Genomic DNA, 24,762 nt, shown 5'->3' on the forward strand with positions numbered 1-24,762 from the left:
CTAACGGAGCAGAACGCATTGTAATAAGGCCGTCTTTCCCTACCTCATTCAGCAGATTTCTGCACTAGCACAGCAGAGTGGACATTAATGCAGCCTGAAAACCAAGATTTACACAAAGTAATTCATAGCTATTGTTACAGCTGAGCTACAATGTGCTGTCAGAGATGGATTCACTCTCGGATTACTTAAGAAAGCACTTGTATCTGCAAGGTCATCATAATTAGCTATCAGTGCTAGATCATAGATTTAGGCCGGATGCACATGGCTGGGTCAGATCCCGCAGCGGAATCCGTCATGGTGCCCGGCTGGTGACCCCTGCGTATCTGTTCGCAGTGTTCTTTATCTGTAATGTAGATGTGCCGGACAGCGCACCGACACACATGTGCAGTAAAGATGAAGCAGCATCGTCATTAGGCTATGGCACGGATTCCGCGGCTCATCCACAGTAACAGCTGTGGACGGGCCGTGGATAGGACTGCTTCCATTGACTTTAATGGAGACCGTTCGCGCTGAATCTGCGCCGATATAGGACATGCTCTGATTTTCCCTCTGCGAGCAGAAAATCGCAATTGTTTTCTGCTCATATATTGTTTTCTGCTTCTATAGCATGTCTATGCGCAGTATTTGCCACAGCATCCAGAGGCGGGCACTCGCTCCGGATTCCGCAATGCAAATACACCTGTGTGCATTGGGCCTTACAGTGATTGTTTTTAGAACTGCACTGATAAATACTTGACTACCATTAAAAATGGGAGTTATCTGAGCTGCAATTCCATTAGGGTAGTTTCATAAGCGGCGGTCGTGATATTGCCACAAGAAAATCACGGCAGAATCACGTCTTTGTTCCTGTGATTTTTGAGCATCATCACTGCTTTTTTTTTGTGCAAACAACGCTGCCGCTTGAGATTTTCTCGCGCAATTTTGCAGTGATTGTTTTTTGTGTGTCGAAAATCAATACAACTTTCTAATGTGATTTTTGTGTGATGCCTTTTCAACAAGTTCGTCCGTTGCAATGCGATAAAAAGGAAGCTCCTTAAGGAAACCTGGGCGATGAAGAAAAAATTAAAATCGCAAGACGCAGAAAGATAGTTCATGCCACGATTATTTTTTTCACGCAACATCGCATGAGTGAAAACATCGCAAATGTGAAGAAAACCATTGACAATCATTGGTTTCATAATTCTGCATTTTCACTCACTCTTGCATCACGCATCATGTTATCGCCCGTCTGAAACCAGCCTTACCCATATGTAGATTATAGACTAACAAAATAAAGGCCCTTTTACACTCAACGGTTATCGCTCAAAAGCCATCTTTTGAGCGATAATCGTTGTGTGCAAATTTGTGCCCATCGTGCAATTACCGTGCACTTTTCAGCCATTGCTGAGTTCAGCTCAGCTTAAAATCCACCAGGACTGATAAGACGGACTGCATGCTGAGTTCTCCATGGGCAGCGCTGATAAAAGTCTTTAACAGCTGTTAGCACCCACTGTCCTGCTGGAGAACAATAGTTATGTATTTAGAGAACAGCCCATCTGCTGTTCTCTAAATACATGCAAATGAACTACTAAAGGGCTGATTAGCCCATTAGTACCTAATGCAAAGTGATCACTCAAAACTGTCAGTTTCTGACAAATTTTGATTGATCATCTATGTGTAAATGCACCTTTAGGCCCCCTGTCCACAAGAGAGGCGGAATATCGCTAGCAATATTCCGCCACTGGGGAGCAGGGGAGAGAACTGACAGTTCTCTGCGGTGAGTCCATCTGACAGACAGGCTCACCACGGAGAATCGCAGCAAAACACTATGAGTCTTGTGAGCGGAGAATCGCTATGATTCTCCACTTGTGGACAGGGGGCTGCGCTTTCCATAGCAACGCTATGGAAAGCGTGCACTGCGTTACCTGCGGCCAGATTATCGCCGTGAGTAACACAATGCATTATCGCCCATGGACAAGAGCCCTTAGCTGCTATGTTAGTTAGTGCACGCGTCAGTGCTACGAAGGAAGGAGCCATAGGTATCCATTATATACCCAAAATACTACTGCGCACAATGGAGATTTATCCAATAACAGAATCTCCATCACAGTTTTGCGCGGGAAGAGCCTTTGCAGTGCATGCTTTGAGTAATGCAACATACAGTAAATTGCTGAAGGTTTTAGGGATTAATGCCCTATGAGATGTAATATGGCACCCAAAGATTGCTGCTGGGCCATACAGTACTCTCATGTGCCTCAAATTTCTTATCAAGGCACACAAGGCTTTTTTCTCAAGGAGTCATATGAAATACTTGAGGAAAAATCACGATCAGCTTCAACACATTTTAGATTATGAAGTCATTCTTCTGGAAACATTGCTCCTAGAATTGAATATGATGCCTGAAGAAATTCATAGTGTGACACATGGAGTGCCTATAAGTCTGTAATATGGACCTGTAGGGATTCTGTATGCCACTGTACAGGATGCATGTAGAAGGCTTTGCTGTGAGCATGTGACTCATTAAATCCCTATCAGGTACCCCATTCATTTAAAATGCAGCCCACACAATGGTCGATATATAGTGTGGATTTTTCTGCACTTGGCTTTTAAATCCACATGGGGAATTAAAAAAAAAATAGTGACATTTCACTTTTTGATACGGATTCCATGTTGACCGGTGGCAGCAGAAATACGGTAATAAACTTGCAATATTCTCTTACGATCTGCATAGCTTTTTCCGACACAGATTCTATCATGTGAACACGAGTTTGGGGTGGATTATGGAGCCTCACTGTCCTGTGAATTGCAATGCCTTAGCAGCCAGGCTCCAACCACTGTTATCTTATGTACTTATTTTATGTATACTGTATATGCAGAATTACTATACAGTATATCATCTGTAGGAATGAAAATATTTCTATTGTCCAAAGCATTTTACAGCATCAGTCACATAATCCCTTTGTCATGCTACAAATCTGCTTTGTGGATGCTACATAAATTGTAGTAGTCCAATAGTTTCCTTTAAGACCAATGCCAGCTGTCTATTAATTACATAACAATTCTGCGTTTACATCACGCTATGATAATGACTAGCAAAACTCAGAAAAGCATGAGGAGGTGTAATATACATACAGGTGGTTTGAGCAACAATCAGATCAGCGCTCTCTATTTGCATGTGTAGCTCAATAAAGCACAAAAGTAATACAAAAAAGAACCAAAACTCAGAGAAATCCTCAATCCATAGCAGGCTCTTGGCTTGCATTTTCTTCTCCTTGGCAACCAGGAGCAGAAGTGTTTGGTTATGTCCCAGTTCTTCTAGCTGCTGGGCTGCATACAGTATTTGCATGATTCATGCTAAGTTATGATGATAGATTGTTGACAATTCTCTAAATTGTATTTAGATTTTACCTAAAGATTGGAGGTAAAATCCAGCCTTTACATGTCTTTGCTTCAGTTTCCCATTCACTTCTGTAAAGAGCAGCTTGCTAATATGTCTTCAAAGATTAAAACTAGATTAGAAACAAAGGTCAGAGCTAGAATGCACTTTGTGGAATAAACGAAGGAATTGAGTTGTTTTGTAAACTGTATGACAATTTACAAAACGTTCATCGATATAAATAATCACAAATCTTTGAATGTCTCAAACAGAATACTGATACATCTAATGCCTATACTGTACACACGTGTGAGTTTGTAGAATACATTCCTTTATGGATTTACACAAAGCTCGAGTAAATTATGTAATAATAACCTGTTCTTACTACTTACAGGAATTCTGGGTTACTGGTGGGGATCGGCAAGATGAAAATCGGTATGTTACATTTGAAAAAGTTACATGTTTATCTAAGAGGGTTAGTGACCATGTCTTGAAAAGATTTGCAACTTTGTAATATGCTTCCATTCCTCACCATTAGAGATAAGTGAGCATACTCGCTAAGGGCAATTACTCGAGCGAGCATTGTCCTTAGCGAGTACCTGCCCGCTTGGAAGAAAAGATTCCGATGCCGGCAGGGGGCGGGCTCCCCCCTGCTCACTCCCGCAACTCACCACTCACCCGCGCCGGCACCCGAATCTTTTCTTCTGAGCAGGCAGGTACTCGATAAGGACAAAACTCGCTCGAGTAATTGCCCTTAGCGAGTATGCTCGCTCATCTCTACTCACCATCTATAGACTCCTCTCCCCCAAACTCCAAGCTAAGATATCTTTTGTATACTGATACATTATAGGAAACAGGACAACTATTTGTGTGGTTCATGTGTCTGGGATTGTCTAGACTGGAGGCAATTGTAACAAAGTTCTAATAAGAGGAAGAATTAAAGCATATTATTTCATCCATAGCTTATATGTGCCTACAGTTCACCTCTATAGCTCTCTGATATCCTATACAGACACAAAGATTTTTTTTTTTACATAACATGTCCCAATTCATGTCTTATCATACAGGTATTCTCCCCAAGGAACATTGCTTCTAGGGGAGAATTACTTGCCACACACAAAAACCATACAGTATAGCTGCACATAGTGAATATAATTCATGAACCTACTTGTGTCAAACTCCGGTAGCAAAAATGTGCCCAATAAAGTCAGTGGGAGCATGCTTGAGTGTTTTTCTGTGCACACACATATGCATGACATGCATGCAAAAAATACAGTAAACCACATACAGGCACATGCAAAAACACAATGCCCATTACACAAATATCCAGCACAAATGGATACATAAATGCACTTACACTTCTGTGCAGCTGGCCTTAGAGACGTATAACTTTGACATCCCTGTATAGGAAGCATGTCTGCCAGTGCTATAACTGCCTGAACAGTATTGCAGTTTTTACATTGGAAATATCCAATATATTATTTTTCTTAGCTATTAACCCTTTCCAATCCACTGTCTGACCTCTGATGTTGGAAGACATTTGTCGGGGTTCTCTCACTGTATATTGTCAGCCTCTCTGCTGTTGGAGCCTATCCTTGTCACCTCATGCAGTACTGGCTTTAGCCAGCATACAGCGCCGTTGTATACTGGCAGAAAAGGAGTAAGCCCCCTAGGAAAACCAGGATACAAATTGGATTGGAAAGGGTTAATTGTGACACTTCAATAGCACCAAATATTCCTCTATGGGTAACATTTGCTGACAGCGAATCTCGCTGTGTATATACACCATCTTTATTCGGTTCTGCCCAATAGTTATTTTTTAGCTAGAGACCTCTGCACATCTCTAGTTTAGTTATGATCACCCTATATATATTCTATTACCTATCACCCCGTCCTTCGTATTAGCTGCTTGCATTGGTACACAGATCTGGTGACTAGAAAGCCCTATAGACTCTTCATGTTAAAAATGACATTTCTTTCATTTTGTATTATGTAATCCTTTGCAGAATTTTGTCTGACTCTAAACTGCTGGATGTCACTGGGCTCCTATCAGGAAAAAAGGCTGTCCAGAAGATCGACAGAGACTTGAGAGAGGGTATGTGATACTTCTTAGATGAGCAGCAATTCATGATTTCATCATTGACATTACTACTGACTGCATTATCGTTACACCCATTATGTAGCATTAAGGAAGCACTCTAGAAAACTTGGGTCATATGCCTTCTTGTTTCCTTCTTCCCATCTGATACGGTGAGACTAATATAGCCTACCTCCTCTCCCAACGGATGATTGACAGCTTTCTCCCTATATTGGCCATACAAAGAAAGCTGCCAATCAGTGTCATGGTGGTGCGGCAGTAGTAGCTCATGAATATTGCAGACTAAATGTTGGGCTACTGGACACAAACTGAGATTTTTTAAAGTAGTACTGCAAGTAACAAAGTGACCTGCCCCTACAATCAGGGTCTGTCACTAGTTTGTGCTGATACAATTAAAAGAAATCTGTTACCAGGTTTTTACTAAAGGCCTTTCCCATCTCATAAAGTGATGACATTTTGTTAGGATCGGCCATCACTTTAAAGTTGGCCCCCCACTGAGCATAAAGTGATGTCATATCCAAGCGATAAAGATCCCTTTAACTTGCATTATAAGACTATGTGTTGCTAGACATCAAGTAATAATCTGTCAGAGAATAAAATATTACTTTAGGTTATTTCAGCAGCTGCAAATCTTCAAGAAGCAGCAGGAGAATAATTGTAGACTGCACAGAGCAAACCAGACTGAAAAAGCAAAGTACATCATGGTATATTAAAATAGTTGCCCACAGATCCATGCAGGAGACCAGCTGTAATCACCGGCAAAGTTGCGTTTGTCTATATATTTCCAATGAAATGTAACATATTAGATAGTAGCCATTGAAATCAATACATACGGTAGATGCACCAAATCCACCTGAGTGATAGAAGCTTTTATATGGTGACTCTCTGTTCTAGAGGAGTGTCTCAAGCAGAGGACCCCCCACTCTATAACATCACTTCTCCCTAATAGGACATTTATACAGAGGTTGTCTCATGAAGATACATTGTCCTGCATTGCAGCAGTGCATAGTTTGACATTCCTGAAGCGAAGGTCTTCCTAGATGGGGCTCCTTAGCTCCTCTACTAAGATTTGGGAAATTCCTTTAATTAAACAGAAAGCTGCACTAAAATGCTGTTCTTAAATGATCATTTTTATATGACGGTGTTTCATCTATGACAATTAAATCCATCATTCCTTATAGGTTTTCCTTCAGTAGACTGCTGTAGTATAGTGCAAATCTAGTCATTTGTTGCCCTCTGCTGGTCATACCCAGGATGTACATCTTTTTAAAAAAATTACATCTATACTCACTGAATAAATAATCGCTTTTATTTCAGTGCTTTAAATGTAAAGATTACAATGGCATTCTTACTTATGTGTGATATGATCTGGTGCTTTACTAGTCAACAGGGCGCAGCTTTTACTGGCATTTTAATTCGTGACAGTGCTGTTTGCTATATTGTACATTGGATAAATGCATGCTATCATTTTAGGAGGACCCTTGGTTTACGATGGAATAAAGCTTGTGCACACTTCGGAGTATCTTAATGGTACTCAGAGAGTCCAGCTGGATGATGTTATAACAGAGAAGGAATGTGAAGAGCTTCGTGGAGTTGCCAATGTAAGTTCACAATGAGTTCTAGGATTGCTTTCCTTCATACCTTTAGTTATAAAACATATCAAATAAAAGTACAAGTGCATCTCTATAGAACCCATGAGAGGTGGAGGTACCTTTAAAAGCAGGAGGTTTTCCTAAGTAATGGAAATATGAAGGCATCTGCAAGATCCTTATATACGATTCTAGGAAACGCTGAAATATTTACTTGCAGGGCTCCTGGAGAATACAGGAAGATAGATTTACTGTAGAACTGAAGTACAAGGGCTACTCATTAAACTTAATGACAGGAGCTCACATGTGTTACATGCTTTACACTAGGTTTTATATCTCCAAAGGTTTTCACAATTGACAAATAAGCTGGGTAATGCTTTGATTTTTTTGTGTAGGGCCTATAAACTGCCAGCTACATCCTACAGAAAAAACTCCATTAAACACTTAGTTTTAAAAAAGGAACTTTTCCTATTGGAGTTTCCCTGCTCTGGCATTCAAAAAAAAGTTTGCAGTTGCTTTGTTAGTTCCGCATGAGTGCATACTGTGGAAGTGGTGTGTGCGCTCATTAACCTGTACCTCTAGTTTTCAGTACCTTTTTATATTAGGGGGCTATTTGGATCTTCACATCAATGTTTTTGTTATCTAAAATTTGAATTAAGTCTTGATGAAACATTTCCTATCGTTTTGTGTTTACAGCTCCTATGCAGACCTATGTGTCACTGCAGATTCCTATTGGCTGGGGAGCAGACTTTAGAATGAGACCCCTCTTTATATACCTAAAAATATTATGCCCCCCTTTGTACTTTTCCTATCCTCTTCCCACAATGCTTTGTAGTGACTTTAGAAAATACCTCCTGTGCTCCGACATGTTTCTGTCTCTCCTCCACCTGCTTGTTAAATCAGATAGCACAAGGTTAGTTGTACACTGGCATAGGGTGGGTTTATACAGGACAACAATCGTTCCAGTAGTCATAGGGGATAGTTGCTGCAGTGAGGTGTTAGCGTATGAATGACTGTTCTTGTTCGCTGAAGCACACAACTTCCTGCAAAAGTTTATTAGATAGTTGCTGAAAGACAATTTGTTGACTCCAGGCGGTAATTAATCAACCAGGGACTATTTTTAGGTGAGCTGAAATGAAGTGACTAGTAAAGGAATTATTGCTTGTCACCCAATTGGTGGTTGTGTTGACACAGAATATCTTGATTTGAGCGATTATTCAGACCAAAGTTGTTACATGTAAAGCTGCCATTACTCACACCCATACACTTTGGCTCTGTTAACACCATATTTGTGGTGCAAGTGCTTGGCACCACAGACTCATGTATTTTGGCCATGTAATGTGAGCAGAGTCACTAGAAACATCTATACTGCTTGGACAGATCAGTGGCAAAAGTAGACCCGGCCACCAAAGAACAAGATGGCTGATACTATCAGAGCTGATACTGGCATGGATATCACACAACTGAAAGAAGCAGTGCAAAACCAAAAAACATGGAGGGAGGGATCCTGTAGGGTTGCCGAGGGTTGTGAACGACTAAACGGCTAACAACAACAGCTTGGCAAATCTCCCATTGTATACCTGACACATGCAGGCTATGTAATGGGTGGCTGTATGGCATATGTCAGGAGGATTTAGAAGAGAGGGCAAGCCCAGTAAGATGGAAGTACATCAGTGTTCAGGGAGGTATGCAGGATTTTCTCAGACAATGGAGATCAAACAGATGGCGAAATGCACTCATAAAGTTTCCATGGAAGTGCCAGCTACAGTCATAACAATACCAGCCATGGTGCCTGCATTAAGAGTACAAGTCAGTCTCCTCGTAACAGTGCCAGACACATGGCCTCCATAACAGTACAAGCCTGTGAGACCTCATAACAGTGCAAACCATAGTGCACCATAGGACACCAAAAAAAGAGTCAGCTGCGTTGCCCCCTATATCCGTTCCAGACACATTGCCCCTTATATCAGTACCATTCACATTACAGAATGTCCCCTTCTTACGATCAGGTTCCGTTGCAGGAAGTTGTTTAAGTGCATTTGTTGGTATGTCAGAACAAATGCTTGTATGGAGAGGGATCGCAGTTGGATCTCACTCCATACAACGTTGGGTGCCGACTGTTTCTTACAGCCTACACCCGCCTGCAACAGCTCCAGTAAGCCACGCCGCTCATCGGAGCTGTTAACGCTTTAAATACCGCTACTGACACCAATATTTAAAGAGTTAACTGTTCCAATGAGCGGAACGTTTGCCATGGCAGCCGGGGGCCTTCTGAAAGGCCCCAGGGCTGCCTGTGCAGAGTACCTATCAAGCCGTTCCTCTGGCATGGCTTGGTAGAATGCCTGTCTGATTGCTGTACAGTATGATGTATGCTGGGCTGTGTTGTGGCCCATTTACATGCAACGATTATCGCTCAAAATTCATTCAAGCGACCACAAATGAGCAATAATCGTTGCGTGTAATTGCTACCATCGTGTACTTTTTTTCTGAACGATGATTTTGAACTTAAAATCCATCGTTCATCTGCAGAGAGATAAAGTATCTCTCAACAAACAGCCTGCTGTGTTTTCCGCAGGAGCTGGAGATTACATTGTATTCTGCTTGTAGCCCCCAGGAGAACAATGCAGCTGTGTTCAGAGCCTAGCTCAGCACCTAGCCCACATGCTAGGCTCTGCAAACAGCTCCCAGAGGCCCTTTTACACGCAAATGAAGATGATAAAGTGTTAATGTACATTAGTGTCTATTAACCCTTTCCAATCCACTGTCTGAAGTCTGAAGACATTATGATTTAAGGCTGTACAGCTCCAATGTTGGAAGACGTCCGTAGGGGTTCTTTTACTGTATATTACCAGCCTCTCTGCTGTCGGAACTGTCGGGGGTCCTTCCAAAAGAGACCAGATGCTAATGTTGCCTAGGTCCAAATTAGTATAAGCAATCAATCGAGCGCTCGGAGAAGACACGCTGACACAGAGTGTGATCAAAATGGCTTCTAGTTTATTGAAAGAAATACATTGGATTATAAAGACCATAGACCACTGCCCAGGCAGGAAGGACTTGTCTTGTGGTCAGCAAATAATGGCAAGGATACATTCCTTCTTAATGAGCTATTGTAAAGCAAAAGGAGACAGTACATCTTGTTAGTTTAGAACACAGGATGTTCTTGTTCACTAGATAAGAGAGACCTTGAAGCTTCAGAGAAGTCCATTTTCAACCACCTGTTTCCCTAACCAGAACACATTTTGTATTTAAACTATTTATTCGTATTTTGATAGCCTAGCAACTAAATTAACCCCCTACAGAACCTATCCAACATGTCACCTCATGCAGTACTGGGTTCAGCCAGCAGATAGCGCCGTTGTATAATGGCAGAAAAAGAGTAAGCTCCTTAGGAAAGCCAGGATACAAATTGGATTGGAAAGGGTTAACACTATATGCAAAATGATCGCTAAAACTTTCAATCTTTCAATTGTTTGAAAGATTATTTTTGCATGTAAATGAGCCTTTAGTGAGCATGCAGTATCCTCTTCTGATGTTAGAATTGCTCCTGCTCCTAACTCTGGGTGATCGTCTATTCCTGACTGTCCACCCAGCTCATAAATATTCATGTGGCTAAGACAGTATAGTCAGAAAAGGAAGATAGAAGAATCTGACCATGGTCATTACATCAAAGAAAGTCTCAAAATCAGGGTTCATGTGACACATCCTGCTTGGAGCGCAAACACTCACTTAAGGTTAAAAATAAGCATTGCTGAATATTTCATTGAGGCCGGCTATGGTAAAATGTTAGAAGTTTGTAAAGTCCTTGAATACCCCTTTTATGTTAGTGTCAACTTATTTTATATAAGTGTTGGTTGTAGCCACAGTGCTCCCTGTGCCAGCCACATGCCCTTTCTTCTTACCTAGAGTGAATGGATAGCTGCCAGATAAGACAGTGGTTGGGTCGTTAGTTGGGTACATTAGTCACTGTCTCTTTGACATTAATGGCTCAGTACAAGTAGTAGACAGCCTGAAGGGATAGGGGGCTTGCAGCCAACAGCAGAACTCTCTCATTACTCCAGTGCCATGACAGTGATTAAGGAAAGAAAGATTCCCTGATTGCTGTCGCTCTCCAACACTGAATGTGCAACAGGGATCACATACATACTATACTTACATAGCTGTGCTTCTGCATGTGCAAGTATGACCGCTCTGCTTTTTCAGTCAGCAGTAATAACCGCTACTTCATGCTGCGGCTAAGAGAACCATCAGTTTCAGGGGGACAGTGGTCAGCGGACCAGTCTTTCCCCTAACTGCTGTCATGACGCTGGAGTAAGAGAAGAGTGCAACTGCTGACTACAGGCCCCTAACTCCCCTGGGCCAGAAGTGGTTGCATCCGCTTCAACCATGATCACTACGCCTTTGTGTCTCCATAGTGACAGACTACAGATAGACCCTATATAGTTTTATCTTGTAGTCATACTCCCTTCCATCTGTTCACTGTTCTGTTTTTATTTGCATGGTTAGCAAGAAGTATGGAACAAAAGATATGATTAATGGATCAGACTACACTAGGTTTGCTTGTAGTCTGTTACCATAGAAACAAATACGTCTGCATAGGAGTTCTAGACACAAAAAATAGGACATTTTTAATGAAGTCTATCTGCAAAATTGCTTCATTTTCATTTTTTTTGATGCATTGGGATAATTAAACAGTGAGTATAGACAGGGTCTTTAAAACTTGTATATTGGGAAAATCTATACGTTCCAAATTTTTAATATTATGTTTTAACATACCTTTAGCCGCCTCTGTAGCTTTCTCTTAATGGGACTTCACAATCTACTAAAATGAAAGTCCCTTAGTGATGGATCTCAGGACAAAGGCAATGCAATGCTGGCAGAATGTTACCCAACTGGGAAATGTAGAATTACTTCTACTATCTGTATTATCCCATTAATGACATTTTGCTGTTGTCATTTGTTCTGTAACGATAAAGGGCATTAGAGAAAGTGATGCTAATGGGAATAACTTGATTTATTAGACAATAACTCTTGCTGGAGATGGATACAGAGGGAAAACATCGCCTCATACACCAAATGAGAAGTTTGAAGGAGCCACAGTTTTAAAAGCATTAAAGGTGAGTACAGTTTCTGTAAGTAATTCTGTAAATGGTCTAGAACAGACCAAGGCTTGAATCTGGCATTGTAATATTGCAATTGTCAAACGGCCATAGATTTTGCTAACTTGTTACTTTTCCACCCCTCTCTTTTATATGAGCAGTTGCTTTGGTTGCTTTGTGTCTCAATACCCCATCATTTACAGAATATTAGTTTATGGTTAGTTCATTCTTCTTTTTACATTCAGAGTCAGCAAAACAGTACAAAACTAGTCCTGCTCTCAGCTGAGAAATGATTATACAGTAATTGCAAGGCCGGGTTCACATCTGCGCTGCAATATCCTTTCGGAGGTTCTGTTGCAGTACTGGCACATAATAATGGAAGAAATAGCGCTGCATGTAGCTCTTTTAGTAAAATGCCAGGTAGCGGAGTAGAAGCTCAACGGACTCTATTATAGTCAATGGGGTCTGTTCGGTTCCATCATAAGACGGACGCATTCAGCCAGGCGATTCCCTTTTCCTGCCCCCCTACTAAGGGGAGAGGGGGGAACAGCCGTGGGCCTGCACCAATCATGTTTATCATCTGTCCTGAGAGTTGGTGACAAATGGCCATTTATCCTTTAAACTGCCCAGACTCCAGACTGATACATTGTAGCAAGCTAACGGAAAGAGCTGTGCTGCTGCTGCCTTAATCAGGATGCAATTGTATCCACTTCTTTGCTGAGCGCAAAATCAGCTATGTACGGTTTTCATACTTAAATACCGTCTATAGCATGCTATGAAAAAGTGATTCTTCCTGCACCAATTGCGGTTTCCGCTTGCAGAGGAAAAATCGCTGCATGCTACACTTTCCTGCGGTGCCCGCGCAGACGGCTTCCATTGAAGTCAATGGAGGCCATCCAAACCACGGCCTCGGCTTCTGCAGGAAAAACAGGAGTTTTAAAAAAATAAACTGTACTGCACATGTCCAACGGCGGCTTGCTGCGACCAGTACAGAAAAGAAGAAAGAAGACAGGCACGCAGGGTCGCGGTCAGAGCCAGAATCCGCTGGGGAACCCACATGCAGAATCCGGCTCTGCCGTCTGCAGGCGGCCTAAAGAAGAGTGTTCTCATTCACTGATAGCAAATGAATACCTTAAAAGTAATGAGAAATTAAAACACCAAGTATCATATTACAAAGCTGCTGAACTTCTCATTTAGAGTTATTTAGCATTATTATCACAAAAGTGGAAAATCCCTCCAATTTATTCATAAAGTCCATTTCATTAGGGTCTTTTTTTATAACGGGAAGAGCATATGATATGTTAGTGAACAGCAGATGGTGCTGTGGTTCCATAAAGTTTTGTCTGCAGTTTGGTAACTAGTAATCTGGTTCAGTTGTAATGATAGATAATTATTCTGGCACAATAGACAACTATACTTTACAAAGTTTAGCCAGAATATCTAGTTTTTTAGAACTCATTAATATTTTCTTATGTATGACATGCAACCTCAAATTCCTCTTTACCTCTTGTCTTGAAAGTTTGGTTATGAAGGTCGCGTACCAATGGACAGCGCTCGCTTGTTTTATGATGTGAGTGAAAAGGCCCGGCATATTGTCCAGTCATACTTCATGCTGAACAGTACACTGTACTTCTCCTATACACACCTAGTGTGCAGAACCGCTCTACAGGGTAAGTGCCGCCACTTGTCTAGAAGTCGTCTCATATTTTCTAACTGCAGCGATATTTTAATGCAATAAGTAGTACATTCTCATACCTAGCAGACAGGAATATAGGGATACAATGAAACCTGTCTTTTTGACTATGGTTGTATATAATTAGCTTATATATCTGGATGGATGTTTAGTCACAGATGTCTTGCTTTCAAACATGTGCCCTTATTGTGTACTATTAGTTTTATGAAACTTTTGACATGTCAGTAGCTCTGAGTTCCACCAGTAATGATGTATAAATTATCATTACACACCCATTAATGTCTTGAGAGTCTTCTCAACATTAGCTCAGGCATCTTCAACCATGCTGTAATCTCCCAAGATAAAGGCCAAGTGGCACCTTCATCCATCTGGGTATCGGCTCAAGGACCTTGAGGTCTCATGTCCATTGGCAGACTGGACTCTGCATGCGGGAGCCCGCATTGAAATCTGACCCTGCCAGCGGCTGAGGACTCTGCGTACCTGTCCGGGTCTTCTTTTTTCTGTACTGCGGATGTGTGCGGAAGTGCCGGTCAGTGCACATGCGCAGTCCATTTTCCTTTTCAAACTACCGCTTTGCTAACAAGGAGCATGCTGCGATTTGTTTTCTGCATGCGGAATCTGGAAAACAAAACCAGATGTATATATTCAAGTGCGGGCGCCCATGCTTCCCTATGGGTGGTTTGAACTGCAGATTTCCACAATTCAAATCCGCTTGTGGACATTGGGCCTTATAGTCCGTACAGCTGAATAGTCTCCACTGAGTGCTTATATAGCACTTCTCGTCACTGATATCTGTTAATTTTTCAGTGATATCTGTTAAAGGGGCTTTCTGGGACTACAAATTGAAAAAATATCACTGAAGGCCTGACTCTCAACATCCCCAATAATAGACCTGTATTGTAGTCCTGGAATACCTCTTTAAATCTATAAGTGACGCTACATTGGCACTGCGGAATTCTTCCTGCAGAAGAGGTTTGTGACATATATTTTTGCAGGAAGTTCATTCTCCTATACCAACCACTGATGAAATGTAGTTTTCCTCCATTGCTTTTAAAGTAAGTTCTTCAGCAGCTCCAATATGTATTATACAGTTCTGTGTCCCTGCTGCTAGAATCTATAATAAGGCAGACATCAAATGTTGCAGAATTCTTTTTTTTAAAAGAATGAGGCTGCTTTATTTTAGTCAATCAATGGTCAAATGAAACCCGCTCTTTTAAGAAAAGAGGGTCTGCAGCAGCTGAGATTTGTATATGACTGCTACAAATTATTAAGAATATTCTATATAGACGTAAAAATCCTTGATGACTGCTTAGATTCTTATTTTGTACAATAGGGATACATTATCCCAAACATATCTTCATGGAAATGTTAGACTTAGAAGGTCATTTTTACATGACCATGAAACTTTACACAACATTGCGGAGAACCCTTTATTCCTTGGTGATCTTTCGTACCCAGATGTGCAGTCGTAGTATTAATTTAAATAAAGTAAGTTCTCCACATTACAAACTATTGTGTACTATTCCACATCCGCAGGTCAGCAGGAAAACAGGAATGATCTGAGCCACCCGATTCATGCAGACAATTGTCTACTGGACCCTGAAGCCAATGAATGTTGGAAGGAATCTCCAGCATACACTTACAGAGATTACAGGTAACCAGAACACTAGAAAAGAATTCTTGGGTCACAAGCACATTAGTACAGGAGATACCAGAGAGGATGATGTATAAAGTGTAGATAGATAGATAGATAGATAGATAGATAGATAGATAGATAGATAGGACATATTATAGATAGATATTAGATAGATAGATAGATAGATAGATAGATAGGACATATTATAGATAGATAGATGCTCAGAATATCCCTCTATTTATCTTATATCTATCTAATTAAAAAAATAGATGAGCGTTTCTGTAATCAGAAGATCGTCATGTTCTTTTCTTTAATATTCTTTAATACTGGCCTGTTTAGTTATGTTCACAGAGCCAATCGCGGTTCCAGTCGGAGCCTCCATTGGCAGTTCTGTCACTTCTGAGAGCAAGGATGGTGCGGCATGCAATGCCATTCTAGTCAAAATAGTGAAAACCTCTATGTAACCTTGGTGCACCCATTATACATTATTGGGGTCCCTGTGGTGGTGTTGGCTTCCTCTGCACATGGAAGTCACAAAGCAGACGTAGACAAAGCCATAGGTTTGGTGGTGTTTTGAAATTCCATTTTACATCCTCCAGAAGTATTTGTTCTTCACATTTCTACTCATATTAGAATGAATGTTATTTTTATTTTACCATTTGTTTCCCTCAGTGCTCTTTTGTATCTTAATGGAGATTTTGATGGTGGTGAATTCGTGTTCACTGAAATGGATGCCAAAACTGTCACAGTAAGTTGTTTTTTTTCTTTCTGCCCCCTATCTAGTAGAGATGAGCGAGCATACTCGCTAAGGCAAACTACTCGAGCAAGTAGTGCCTTATGCAAGTACCTGCCCACTCGTCTCTAAAGATTCGGGTGCCGGCAGGGGGCGGGGAGTGGCGGGGGAGAGCGTGGAGGAACGGGGGGCGAGATCTCTCTCCCACTCTCCAACCCCCCCCCCCGCCGCTCCTCCCTGCTCACTCCTGCAACTCACTGCTTTCCCCCGCTGGCACCTGAATGTTTAGGGACTAGTGGGCAGGTACTCGCATAAGGCACTACTCGCTCGAGTAGTTTGCCTTAGCGAGTACACTCGCTCATCTCTACTAACTAGTTATATAATTGTAAAAATACACTGATATGCCAAAAGTCATGGGGCAGAGACTAATGTCATGTAGGACCGCTAGACCTGAAAAGTGCAGCAACTTGACTTGGCATTGATTCCACAAGTGAACAGAGGGATGTCAAGCCATGCTATCTGGATTAGCACTCACAGCTCTATGGTATTTGTAGGTGCAGGATATTGGGTGTGAACAGATCTCTCCATCACATCCCATAAATGCCTGATTGGGCTCATGCTGGGTGAACATGCAGGTCACAACATTTGTAAGAAATCTCCAGAATGCTCTTTGAACCAATTCTGGACAACTTGGCCCCAATGGTACAGTGCATTATTCTGCTGGAATATCGCATCACTGTGGGGATACATGAAGTCAATGAAGGGCTGAAAATGTTTACCAATCAGTGAAATATAGAAGGCACCAATGAATGATGTGTTTAGGTGGACCAGTGGCTACAACTCATGCAATGAGAGCACACCCCACACCAGTATGAAACCACCACCAGCCTGCACAGCACCTTGTTAACAACTGGGGTCAATGGCTTCATGGGGTCCTCACCACACACCAACACTACCGTCAGTCTGAAACAATTATTACTGTGACTCACCGGACCATGCCACACATTGCCAGTGCTCTAGGGTCCAGTTGTGTCCAGTATTGTGGTGCTAACTGAGTCACTCTAGTGGGTCTTCTGCCCCCATATCCCATGGAAGCAAATGAAGGCTGCATTGACCTGTGAGATATGTGTGTAGGACCTCCAACATTGAATGTGGATATTATTGATTTGCTTGTCTTTTCGCATCAACAGACGCCACCAGTCATAATCACTAAGCACCTGTGTGCAGCCACCATGGGTGGTAACGCCTTCAATGACATATTCGCAGTACACAAGTGTCACTGTAGATTGAGGAATGTTAAATGCCCACACAACTTCAGTAATGGAATGTCCAATCCACTATCATGCCACGTTCAGACATCAATAATTCACTTAGCCTAGATATAAGCAGACTGCCCAGTATTCAATCCCAAGAGATAACTCACAAGTCATACTGGAGTGGGTGCTCCAAAGCCACCATCTGAGCTAATGACACTTCATGACTGCAACCACTATATATAAATCTCCGTGCTCGGAAAATTATTCAGTGGAATTAGGAATAATATTTATAATGCAAAGGCATCAGCTATTTGGAATACACAAAATACTCAAGGCAAACAAACATGGAGGCTGCTTTGTGTGTTGTCCCACTAGCTTTATTTTTGTAAACACTGGTGGAAAGAAAATCTTTGTTGCCTATAGCAACCAATCACAGCATAGCTTTCATTTTACCTAAGCACTCCGATTGGTTGCTATAGGCAACAAAGACAGATTTTCCTTTAGACAGTTTTCATAAGAGTGTGGTGCTGGCCTGCTTTTCTGGGCAAGAAAATGCGTGCCAGAAATCTGGATTCTCATTGAAATGTACAATGTGCGAACATAGCATGTATGAGCGCCACATACTGTTCAACGTTTACATCTGAGCATGATCCTGTTCCTACTCGGAATGCCATATTACTTATAGCAGATGATCTACAGGTTTGTCCTGTTCACTTCAGTGGGATCACTCTACACCAGTGTTCCCCAATTCCAGTCCTCAGGAATTGTTTTCAGGATTCCCTCAGTATTGCACAGGTGACGTAATTATTGTCGGTGCCGCAGACATTGTCACAGGTGTTCTTACTATAGGATATCCTGAAAACATGACCTGTTGGGGGTCCTTGAGGACTGAAGTTGGGGAACACTGGTCTATAGGACTATAAACCATGCAGCATTCTGAGTATGAGCAGGTTTGTGCTCAGTTGTAAACCCTGATGAAGCTGCAGCTCTTGCACCACTGCCACAGCCCCTTCAATAAGTTGACTGGTGGGGATCCCAAGCATAGGACCACCACCAATCAGGTTTTGATGGCCTATCCTGAGGATAGGTCATCAATTTTAAAAGCTTGGATAACCCCTTTAAGACTAGACATTTACTGCATTCCACATCTTCCATGCTATGCTATGTGTATAGTTTCTGGCTTTGGCTTACAATTCCCAGTCATTGTTACAAGACTTATCTAAAAAGTGTAACATTGATTTGCAGGCATGTTGCCATCGAATAGGTGGTGCTGCAGAGGTATTGTTCCATCTTCCTATTTGCATATATTTCCCAGAAGAGCATGCATGGCCTTATAAGTCTCCTCACTCGCCTTCTAGATGCTCTCCTTAAGGAGAAACAATGCCCTTTCCAAGAAAGAGTCTGTAATGATTATTTGGTTTTGGTCCGGGGAACTCCTGCTGACCAACTGCTATAACTATTAGGTATACAAAACTCAAATTTTAATAAGATACAATTAAAATACGAAAAAAGGGGCACTACACTGACAAACATACAAACACAAAAAACCAGGTAAGGTAAACCACGGAGAATGGCGGTACCCGCAACAACCTGGATTTATGATACTCGATGAATATTATCTCAGACACTCCACTAGAGCGAGAATCAGAAAGACCCCAACAGAACCAGAGTGGGAATTGAACAGGCTCATTTAATTATAATAGTACAAGAGCCTAATGGAGTCTTATGGGACCTCAAGGCTCCACTCTGTCTCTGTAAGAAGGCTTGTTAAATGAGTGTCTATTTTGTAATTCGCATCGAGCATGTATCGTTCGATGCAAATTAGAATTCCAAGTCCTATATGGACAAAATTTAGTGGGGTGTTATGATGCAATCACCCGACATTAGTACTTATAGAACACTCAGAAGCCAACAGTTCGAAGTGAAATAAGTGCTAAGGGTCAGAACTAGATATATTAAACTGGTAGTGTATTTTTCTCCAGATGTTTAAGTACAAGACTCTAGGTAATCAGGAGGAAATGTATGTACGGTTGTACTTTCTACCTCTATATGCTAAAAATAGCTGAGAATAAATGGTACAATATCTGCATTTAGCAGTTGATGCGAAAAAATAGTGTTTTTAGACTCTCTGCATTAAGCAGTTGATGCGAAAAAATAGTACTTTAGACTCTACGCGTTTCACCACATAGTCTTTGTGGATCATCAGGAGATATAGTACTCAAGTTTTGGATAAGGTCTTTGTGTATAATAACAAGATGACAAGGTTGTCTCAAATCACAGAGTATCATAAGCAGTTTACAACTAAAATAAGTGATAGACTCTCAGTTTCACTTGTAGCAAAAAGTAGGTCACCTGGAATAGCCAAGTGACCTATTTCAAGAGTTTAAGGAGATAAATCCTAACTCTAAGTGCAAATAGCTCCCGCTCCTAACTGATGCGAAGCAAGCTATTTCTCAGTATGAGGGACTATAACATAATAGTTATACCCTTGAGGTTAGAAAATAGCCTGATGCTAGAAAATGAGGCCCTATGGGGGAGACAGCAATGTGTGTCTGTTAACCCCAGTCTTAGTTGGATACCTCAACAAAGAAGCACTATGGGGGAGACAGCAATGTATGTCTGTTAACCCCAGTCTTAGTTGGATACCCCAACAACAAAGCACTATGGGGGAGACAACAATGTGTGTCTATTAACCCCAGTCTTAGTTAGATGCCACAAGAGACTAGTGCTTTTTGTTAGAGAGTAGAATAAACCTAAGAGCTAACGCCAGGTCTATATCTAAAATCCCAATGATGGATTTTAAGAGTAGCAAGTTAGTTAAGAACAGCCTCAGGTAAAAGCCAATGCCCTCATACAAAAGAAAAAAAGAGCTCCAGCAGGAGCGTAGCGGAGAGAGTAACCCGTCGCCTGGCCTAGCCTACCATCAAGGCGACGGGTTACTCTCTCCGCTACGCTCCTGCTGGAGCTCTTTTTTTCTTTTGTATGAGGGCATTGGCTTTTACCTGAGGCTGTTCTTAACTAACTTGCTACTCTTAAAATCCATCATTGGGATTTTAGATATAGACCTGGCGTTAGCTCTTAGGTTTATTCTACTCTCTAACAAAAAGCACTAGTCTCTTGTGGCATCTAACTAAGACTGGGGTTAATAGACACACATTGTTGTCTCCTCCATAGTGCTTTGTTGTTGGGATATCCAACTAAGACTGGGGTTAACAGACATACATTGCTGTCTCCCCCATAGTGCTTCTTTGTTGGGGTATCCAACTAAGACAACAAAAAGCACTAGTCTCTTGTGGCATCTAACTAAGACTGGGGTTAATAAACACACATTGTTGTCTCCCCCATAGTGCTTTGCTGTTGGGGTATCCAACTAAGACTGGGGTTAACAGACATACATTGCTGTCTCCCCCATAGTGCTTCTTTGTTGAGGTATCCAACTAAGACTGGGGTTAACAGACACACATTGCTGTCTCCCCCATAGGGCCTCATTTTCTAGCATCAGGCTATTTTCTAACCTCAAGGGTATAACTATTATGTTATAGTCCCTCATACTGAGAAATAGCTTGCTTCGCATCAGTTAGGAGCGGGAGCTATTTGCACTTAGAGTTAGGATTTATCTCCTTAAACTCTTGAAATAGGTCACTTGGCTATTCCAGGTGACCTACTTTTTGCTACAAGTGAAACTGAGAGTCTATCACTTATTTTAGTTGTAAACTGCTTATGATACTCTGTGATTTGAGACAACCTTGTCATCTTGTTATTATACACAAAGACCTTATCCAAAACTTGAGTACTATATCTCCTGATGATCCACAAAGACTATGTGGTGAAACGCGTAGAGTCTAAAGTACTATTTTTTCGCATCAACTGCTTAATGCAGAGAGTCTAAAAACACTATTTTTTCGCATCAACTGCTAAATGCAGATATTGTACCATTTATTCTCAGCTATTTTTAGCATATAGAGGTAGAAAGTACAACCGTACATACATTTCCTCCTGATTACCTAGAGTCTTGTATTTAAACATCTGGAGAAAAATACACTACCAGTTTAATATATCTAGTTCTGACCCTTAGCACTTATTTCACTTCGAACTGTTGGCTTCTGAGTGTTCTATAAGTACTAATGTCGGGTGATTGCATCATAACACCCCACTAAATTTTGTCCATATAGGACTTGGAATTCTAATTTGCATCGAACGATACATGCTCGATGCGAATTACAAAATAGACACTCATTTAACAAGCCTTCTTACAGAGACAGAGTGGAGCCTTGAGGTCCCATAAGACTCCATTAGGCTCTTGTACTATTATAATTAAATGAGCCTGTTCAATTCCCACTCTGGTTCTGTTGGGGTCTTTCTGATTCTCGCTCTAGTGGAGTGTCTGAGATAATATTCATCGAGTATCATAAATCCAGGTTGTTGCGGGTACCGCCATTCTCCGTGGTTTACCTTACCTGGTTTTTTGTGTTTGTATGTTTGTCAGTGTAGTGCCCCTTTTTTCGTATTTTAATTGTATCTTATTAAAATTTGAGTTTTAATATAAGTCACGTCTGTGAATTGGGCCTTAAATTTATTAGTTTGACTCTAACTGCCTACCCTCTGTGAACCCCCAACTATTAGGTATACATGTCAGGTCTCCTGTCATTTTCATAGTGGCTGGAAAATAAATGACACGTATAACCTTTAACTTTATTTCATTGCAGGCTTCTATAAAGCCTAAATGTGGTCGCTTGGTTGGATTTTCTTCAGGAGGAGAGAATCCTCATGGGGTTAAAGCTGTAACCAAAGGGCAGAGATGTGCTGTCGCTCTCTGGTTCACTCTTGACCCAATGTACAGGGAACTGGTGAGTTAGCCAGCACATACTAAGCATAACAATGCTGGAATCTGCAGCATTAATGTAATAACCTCTGTGAACTTCGCCTTTTCCAGGAGCGGCTGCAGGCGGATGAGGTCATACGATCACTAGACCAAGAGAGGAAAGGAAGAAGTGAAGACCTGAATGTAAATCCCAAGGATGAGTTATAACACGGAGTATTTAATGAGAAAGTATTTATTGTTAATAATCTTATTAGAACAATTTTATTTTTGTACAAAGAATAAAATGTAATTTAAATAATGAAAAGAAAAAAGGGTTTTGGAAATAAAATGCCGTTTGAAGAGTTTATCTATTTATATACATTTACTGTATTGTTTCTGTCCTCTGGAATTTACTACTGAGCATTGTACTGTATTGTGTCACTAGAATGTTGTTAGTATTACTTCTATGACAAGTACCTTCGTTCTCTTCACCGACATATTCTGCTACTGGAAGAACATCTTAAGATGGTCCTTGTTTATTACTCGTTGTACATTGTATTTATTTACTGTATCTATGAAGCAGAAAGAACATATTTATTTTGTACAAAGGTGAAAAGAAAATGTTTTTGTAAAAATCCAAATGGTATTGGTTATTGGATGAGCCTTGTATGTTCAGTACCTAGTAAAATATTATTTTGCCAAGTGGCGTCTTTCCTCAATTACGATGGCAAGTAAAAAATAACCTGTCTTTTCTATAGGCTCTTTACTGATTATATTTCATTTTTTTTCTTTATTCATTATGTAGCTATCCCCTCAGTTTATAGAAGTAAGCTAGTATTACCCTAGTTAGTTATTTCTTTTCATATGAAACTTTTGGCCTCTTTCTCCCTAGATGTCATATGATCTCAATTCTGACCAGCTCTGATTTTCTTGGGGTTAAGCTGTCTGAAACTAGTCAACTTTTCAGTCTGTGTTATGCTGCTGCAGTGCCCCTACCACAGAAAATGCTTAGTGGAGGATACAGGCATTCCTATCACAATTACTGATAATGATCACAGAGCTCCTGTCACACAGTTATAATAGAGGAGATCACAGCTCATCCTCCTGTCTGTATACATAAGATCTGTAGTTTATTTAGGTGAATATAGAAGGTAATGATAATAAAACTGTCTCTCCGGCAGGCAGAAATTGTATACCATGTTTCCCCGAAAATAAGACCTATCTCGGAAATAAGCCCTGCCCTGATTTTTTGGAGAAGTTTGAAAAATAAGCCCTAGCTACATTACATTAAAATTTAAAAAAAGGAATACATAACCTAGCAAGCTCGGTCCGGGTCCCTCACGTTGCTGTTCCTGCAGTCCTCGACGCTTGTACAACATCACTTTCTCGGTACAGGATTCATAAATTCTGCCTCCAGGAAGTGATGGCTGTGGTTGGTTCTTGATTATTGCTCAGCTAATCAATGCAGCATTTGATGAACCAATAAAAGCCATTGCCTTGGTTCATTCAGCGCTTCATTGATTGGTTCTTCTAGAGCCGCGACTCAGCTAATCAACAGCCATCGCGTTGTAGAGGCGGGATTTATGAATTAGCTGAGCTACGGCTCATCAGTCTGCAGTAGGATCTTGGGGACCATGGATGGAAAAATTTGTTTTTTCCCTGACTGATCTTTTATCTTTTGACTGCAACCTGACTTGGGATGTGTGCCATCTTCATTCTGGTTTGGCTCGCATCCTAAGTCCTGCTGGACTCGCACTGACAGCCTCTCACCTAATCAACCAGAATCCTACTATGCACTGGTTGAGATGGAAATCACAAAACACAGGTAAGCTCTCCAGACAAATGAATCATATTAAAAAAGTGACTAAGGAGTGTACTCACCCGTTGTCACAGGAGGACCAAGAAACCCTTATACCCCTAAATGCTAGGACAACCAAAAAAAATCCATAACACAGGTTCAGAACTTACTCAGTCACAAGACATCCTTCATGGAGAGTCCTGGCCGTCAACCCAAAGTTCTAAAACGGGACTCTGGGATGAAAGTAGAACAAGAACAAAAAATACACAAGCAGTGCTCGGGGTGATGTGCTGAATGTAAAATACAAATGCAACACAATGAGCAGAATCTACAGCTACTCTCTTCACAGAAAGGTGGGCATGGGAACTAATGCACCCCCTATATCAAGGAGCATCTATAGTATATGAGATGATAGATATGGACACCCGAGAAAAAAGGCTAATATTCAAAGGTATATCCACAGGGTTTATTTAGAAGATGACCAGGTACAGACAGGAACAGGGCAACATGTTTAGGGGGTGTCAGTAATATTATACCGCTTTATCAAGCTCAAACGTTGAGCGATCACTTTGGGCTCTGAGCGGGGCCGCTTGTCTGCTGCATCCAGCTGTTCTCTGCTTGGAGTGCTCGGCTGTTATACAACTGACTGCTCCGAGCAGGGTATGCAGAAGACAAGCGGGGCCGCATGTCTTCTGCATCCAGCCGTT

General features: G+C 41.2%; 1 protein-coding gene across 2 annotated transcripts in view; it reads left to right on the forward strand.

Moving 5' to 3' along the window:
* P3H2 (prolyl 3-hydroxylase 2) overlaps nucleotides 1-22,959 on the forward strand; it is a 168,072-nt gene extending 145,113 nt beyond the window's left edge. For both annotated transcript variants that reach the window (XM_066602103.1, XM_066602111.1), the window contains exons 7-15: nucleotides 3,750-3,790; nucleotides 5,362-5,450; nucleotides 6,927-7,054; nucleotides 12,061-12,156; nucleotides 13,658-13,808; nucleotides 15,368-15,485; nucleotides 16,140-16,215; nucleotides 22,163-22,303; nucleotides 22,390-22,959. In XM_066602103.1, coding sequence (XP_066458200.1) covers nucleotides 3,750-3,790; nucleotides 5,362-5,450; nucleotides 6,927-7,054; nucleotides 12,061-12,156; nucleotides 13,658-13,808; nucleotides 15,368-15,485; nucleotides 16,140-16,215; nucleotides 22,163-22,303; nucleotides 22,390-22,485 — 936 coding nt within the window. In that variant the 3' untranslated portion in view covers nucleotides 22,486-22,959. The remainder of the gene's footprint in view (nucleotides 1-3,749; nucleotides 3,791-5,361; nucleotides 5,451-6,926; nucleotides 7,055-12,060; nucleotides 12,157-13,657; nucleotides 13,809-15,367; nucleotides 15,486-16,139; nucleotides 16,216-22,162; nucleotides 22,304-22,389) is intronic.
* The last annotated feature ends 1,803 nt before the right edge of the window (nucleotides 22,960-24,762 follow it).

This window comes from Eleutherodactylus coqui, chromosome 1, assembly GCF_035609145.1.
Source record: "Eleutherodactylus coqui strain aEleCoq1 chromosome 1, aEleCoq1.hap1, whole genome shotgun sequence".
In the NCBI taxonomy this organism is placed as follows: Eukaryota; Metazoa; Chordata; class Amphibia; order Anura; family Eleutherodactylidae; genus Eleutherodactylus; species Eleutherodactylus coqui.